Source organism: Cydia amplana, chromosome 2, assembly GCF_948474715.1.
Source record: "Cydia amplana chromosome 2, ilCydAmpl1.1, whole genome shotgun sequence".
Taxonomy (NCBI): Eukaryota; Metazoa; Arthropoda; class Insecta; order Lepidoptera; family Tortricidae; genus Cydia; species Cydia amplana.
Window position 1 is genome coordinate 19,292,050 of NC_086070.1, and position 6,000 is coordinate 19,298,049.

A 6,000-nucleotide genomic window follows, 5' to 3' on the forward strand; every position below is an offset into this window, starting at 1 on the left:
TGAACACAACTTTGTTGTTAAAAATAAAAGCGTGTGTAGATAGTTTTGAACACATTGCCCGCTAAGCTAGGTACTTCTGCTGCTGACTGTACTTTTGGAGAATACTTGAAAATACTATATGATATTGTTTAATTTTATAAAATTAGTTTGATTTAACTTATAAAAGGTTCTGGAAGAGAACGCTTTTCAGCTTACTTTAATAAGTACATAATATATGTATTCTTCATAGTTTTCTTATATTGAAATGTGCAAAATAATAAGGTCCTAGGTTTGTGCATTTCTGACAAATAATCGTAACGATGACAAAATAATCAGAGCGAAATTAAAATATTTTTGACTACTTATCTGTACAATAACTAGCTTAAGTAAGTAGGTACCTTATTTTTACAAAATGGGTAAGGATATTTTGTAAAATAAACCGAGATTACATAAATTTAAAAACTGAATTTCAAACAAATCAAAATATTTAGACGAGTTTGGAAGTTTTTGAAGGTTTAATAAAGTTAATTTAAAGTATTTAGAAAACATACAAAGCTCTAAATTATAATGGAAACGACAATTGCCTTAAAGCCTGACAATTAAATCAAGTTAAAGTAAGATGCATAGAATGAATTTTTAATTTAAGGAACTAGTTAATTTGTATAATGAATACCAAAACATCATATAGATATATAAATGACGTATTACGAAAAGTTAGCTACTTATTTTATTATTGTAAATATGAATAAATAGGTTTAGCTGGTTTTTTCACTTCCTACTACGGTAAATTGGCGTGTCAAAACGTGTCGGTCATGAAGTGTTTATCACCAACATTTTTCTCCCATAGAGCTCTGTTATATATGTACCTATTCTACCTACATAATGTCACTTAGGACCCATAAGTACACGCTTTGCTTAGTTTGGGGTTATGTCGTTCCGTGTAATATTTATTTACTTAAATTCTGAGTTAAATAATTTTTATTCAACATATTGAATAAGTAACTTTGGCGTGAAATGCATTAATCTGTTTTTAAGCTCGTACATAGAGAATTGGTATAAATCTTGAATACTCGAGTCTAACTATTTGCGTAAGATTGTTTCTGCAATCATATAATTATTTCAATTGATCATCAGGTAACTGGTTGGCGATGAGTAATTGTTGAGTTTTAATATAGTATGCAAAATTATCCACATTCCACAGTAAAGTCCAAGTGGCGTTAAAACTTTTTACATAAAATCAGTACAGTTCCTGCTCCTTACTTCCTTGGCAAAAGGGTTGTGATAATTAAAATTCAGGCGAGGTCGGACTCTGTTCGCGGCATATAAATCAGAGACAAGACAACGTGGCAGTCTCGACGAATCGATACTGGGATTACGTGCGTAAGCAATTTCTGTCGCTTTAGTCGGATAACAGAATTTTCCAAATTGAATCTAGGACGTACGGTGTTTGTAAGAAGGAGATTGTGGACGAAAAACAATCCGTACGCGCCGTAAGTCCCTCTCGCTTTCTTTTATCATTAGGTGGGTAGATAGTTTGTTTTAAATTAGGATTAGGGTAGGAATGAAAAACAAAACTGATAACGTCACAAACAATTATATACTCGTAGTATTGTATACAACAGCGGTCGGCAACCTGCGGCCCTCGAACCTCTCACTTACGGTCCGCGAGCCTCCCTGGCTATTTTGTATGTAACATTGACAAACGACAATGTCTGATAAAGTCATAAATATTAACAAAGTACGGCCCGAGTCAACTTCGTTAACTACTATGTGGCCCTTGGCTGCTAAAAAGTTGCCGACCGATGGTATACAATATTGGTTTAGGTTATTATAATCAGGAAAACACTTTTGAATATACATTTATTACATGCAAATGCTTAAGCCTGATTTTGTGAATGAACCTTATTCGACAATTTTTTATTTTTTAAGTACTCATCGTAATTCTCATCACTTCCCGTGTCATGTTCAGCATTTCCAAAGTATTTTGCGTACATGTCTGAGAACTCCTTATAGACTTCCAATGCATCTTGTTTGTCCGGTGAATCGTGGGATGAATATTTGTGGCCACAGTAACATTGGTGGTCCTTTCCGCAGAACGCAGCCTTGCCGAGCCCTATGCACTTCCTGATACACTTTCTAGCTACGTCAAGACTAGGGCAGAAGTGGGCTATTTGATGTCTCCGAGATGGAGAAATTTGGACTGAAAATAAAATAAGTACTATTATGCAATGCAACTATGTAAAAACTATTACATAATTTAATTTTTTTTTTCTTTGACAAAAAAGATCGGCATAGACAATATTTTTTTAACAATACAAAAAAAATATTAATTATATTATACCTGGTATATCTTCATCGCTTTTTTGGACCATTTGTGGAGATATATTTATTTGAACTTCGTTTTTCGGAGGAATTGGTGCTTTCGGCGCTATCGTCAGATCTGCTCAGAGTTAAAAGTTGTATTTTAGTAAAACGCTTAAATGTAAAATTGTCAAGTCTAATTTCTTAAAAGCTACTTGTCCTTACCTACACTTGCCACTACATTTGGCGAGCTTATAGTATCTACGACACTTTGATGACAGTAACACTCCCCCTTATGACACAGTACGGCTACCCCACGGCATGTTTCTTTGCAGTATTGTAGTCCTTCTTTGGTAGAGCAGTTAGAGTTGCGAAGAAAGCTCAAAAAGTAGTCCATGTCAACTGAAAACGGTTTTTTATCAAAACAACATATGTCTAGGAGGTCATTTAGTACAAACTTATCAAAAGAGTGATAAACTAAGATTTTTGCTTGGGTTGGATGACGTGGTTCGTCATCAGCCAGTAACGTATTAAGACAAGTATGAACCATCATCTCAAGCTGATTGGTCTTCGATAGATGCAGTGACACGCTTATTAATTTACTTACTCCCTTATTTAAACATAGGCAAGTTTATTTGTTCTTAGTAAAAACAGCAACACTCTTAACTGTACATCGGTGTACCTTATTACAAAAGGCATTAGGTCCACCGATGGACAGTCAACAGTGTGGGCGATGGTACACTAAAAGGGGAACATGCATTGTCTGCGCTAACAACAAAGGTTCACAAGGGAATTCACAGTCGAAACCCACCGACCGCAACCCTGCGGGTTCATGGAGTTAATACTCGGTCCTCGGTCGTTGCAACCAAATTGCACCTAAGACGTTGACGTACATCTCAAAACGGGCCTTACGGGCACTAAAATGGTACTAGTTCAGCGGTGTCACCCACGAATTCGAGCCAATCGTGCAGTCTAACGCAACTAGTTGCGCCCATTCACGCGCGTGATGCGAACTCATCAACCAATCGCGATGTAGCGGTGTCACACCGCTGTACTGGCCTCATTTATGCCCCATTATTATTGCCCGTAAGGCCGGTCCTAAGATATACGTCAATGACCTAAGGTGACACATATATATATATATATGTATATATATATATATATATATATATATATATATATATATATCGTGAGATTAAATAAACAGGGTAAAATACAAATTACTAACTAGCAACTTGAGTGTTTAAAGGAAGTATTTACAAAACGACTTACTTACATTTAAGAATCATAATTTTTTAACTAATAACAGCCAACTTTGTAATCCTAATCATTTTTAGTACCTATCAATCAACAATAACAGAAATAATAAATTATTTTTCACACGTGTAAATCATTCTGTCCGTTCATGATGCTATGGAAAAATTAATTCTTGGTTTATTTTGAAATATTGGCATGAGAGGTGCACACATTCAATGTAACTTCAAACAGCAAGCGCCAACATTTTTCCCTAGACATTGATCGTCGATTAAATCGTTACAATATGTACACGGACAATCCTCATCCTCTTTAGGAGTATTGGAAAAAAAATCAACATTATTTTCTTTAGACAAAGTTTCTCACGTAATTAACGTTATATAATATTGGTTGTCATGAAGACGAAAGTGGCCGATCGAGCGTATTCACCTTTCCATACAAGTAGGGCATATATAGTTATGGTTAATATACATTAAACTATGTACTATTCATACAACAAGCGGCGTTTTTATGAATAAGAACGCGAATAATTCGCTAAACATAAATATTATTGGTAGAAATATTATATCAAAAGCGAAAATACGTCCAACAACAATTTGTTATTAAATACTTTAGTATAGTGTCATACCTAGATTTAAAAAAGTTATATATTAACATACTTGCTTTTGTTCCATGTACTCGTATAAAATAAAAGCAACAGAATTGTAAAATATAACTTATTTTCAAATACATCTTGCTGCACGATGATCAGCACCCACAGAAAACATGAAAAGTGAATGTTATCAGCCAGTGCAAGTGTATAATTAGTTTATAATTGATTCGTCAATCACAATTTTCAGTCAGAAGAAACACCTAGAAAACATCACATGAAAATTATAAATTAAAAAAACACGTGTAGGTACTTACTTATCGAGATCACGTTATCTGAGCCTCTCGTGTTTTTTTTTCTTATCCGTATAGGACTTGGTTGATTTTATGAAATAAACAGAATGTGATAATAGTATTTTATGCAACCGTTGTTTAAGAGAGGTCAAAAAAGGCGAGTGGCGTGAGTAACAATTTGAGGCGAAGCCGAAAATTGTTAATAAAGACGCCACGAGTATTTTTTGACTCAGTTAAACAACGTTGCATACAATACTTTTTCTACGACCAAGCACTTATTTTGGAATAAAATTGTAAATTTAACAAATATTTTTAATTCAAGAAGTAGCAAAAATGGAGGGTACGGGCGGGAAAAGAATGAATGAATGAATGAAATTAAAAAAAAACATGGCTATGGTTCACTTATTTGTCAGAGATGACATTTAAAATAAGGTTGGCAACACTGTATTTCATTCAATATTTTTTAAGTGGTCATTACGCGAAGTATCGTAAAATCACCAAAAAGATACTGCGTGTATGCACAAATTCTTTTTTGGGGCATAGACTAAAGACTTGTTTTGACAACTATAAGGTAGGTTTATAAAGGTGTGTGAACGACCCTTTAAATGACAAATAAAAGTTCGGGAGTAGAAAAAAATATTATCCATACTATGTAGGTACTACTACTAGCCGCAACAAATGTAGGTATGTACTTTGCGTGTCTTTAGGTATCAGACAGTGAACACTGTTCGGTTAAACTGTAGATCCGTCCCCACCCAACTGAGAGATGTTTGTAGCTACAAATGGTTTATGTCAAATCCCGACATAAACCTATAACCCCCCTAACCCCTATAATCCTAATACCCCGATTTATTGGTATTTTAAATTATAAAATACAATACCTATAAACTAAAATATTGCTTACCTTGTCTCGCACGACTACGATCCCTTATGTCCCATAACTGAAGTCGCGTTTGATTTGATATTAGTGTAAGTGTAAGGCCTGAGTGGACGCTCGGAGCGGAGCGTTCGGCGGGGCGTGCAGCGTGGCATCGGGCTCGAAAGTAATTTGAGCCGCTGCTATACACCACTAAGGCCGCTCATACGCTTTCATTTGTTTAACATGCACGCCGCACGTCCCGCCCCGCTGCAAGCCCAACTCGAGCGTCCACTCAGGCCTTACACTTACGCATCGCGTCGCAAGCGACATGAGAATGGGATACGAAATTACCGTTAGCACAACAGAGGATGCCTAGCCAAGATGCCAATCGTTTATGCTCCGTAGCGAATGAAAGGCGAATGTCTCTGTCGCACTAATATGGAAGGGTGATAGAGGGAGATTGCCGTATCTTTCACTACGGAGCGAACGTTTGGCATCTTGGTTAGGCACCCACTACTTAAAATTAAACAGAGTACTTGGGCGTTTTTTTTTGTTGTCCCCTACACTTTTTTTTCCAATTTGGGATTTTTATGTTATTTCTACTCAGAATCACGAGCTTTTTCTATCCTAATAGGAGAAAAAAAGTGTCCTAAGGTTTTTATTTCCATTTCGTTACCATTTTTCATAGACTGTATGGCGGTCGCGAAATGGAAAGATCGAAAAAT

The 6,000-nt window shown here is 35.7% G+C and overlaps 1 protein-coding gene across 2 annotated transcripts; it reads right to left on the bottom strand.

Moving 5' to 3' along the window:
- Window positions 1-1,799: 1,799 nt before the first annotated feature.
- Window positions 1,800-4,306, bottom strand: LOC134659768 (uncharacterized). 2 transcript variants are annotated; one of them, XM_063515481.1, is made up of 4 exons: window positions 4,194-4,306; window positions 2,506-2,682; window positions 2,321-2,419; window positions 1,800-2,179 (listed from the first exon to the last, which is right to left on the bottom strand). In XM_063515481.1, the coding sequence occupies exons 1-4, from the start codon at window positions 4,264-4,266 to the stop codon at window positions 1,857-1,859; spliced, it is 672 nt and encodes a 223-aa protein (XP_063371551.1). In that variant the 5' UTR covers window positions 4,267-4,306; the 3' UTR covers window positions 1,800-1,856. The 2 variants fall into 2 exon arrangements, with proteins under 2 accessions (XP_063371551.1, XP_063371543.1); XM_063515473.1 differs by having other exon boundaries at window positions 2,321-2,422.
- Between the last annotated feature and the right edge of the window lie 1,694 nt (window positions 4,307-6,000).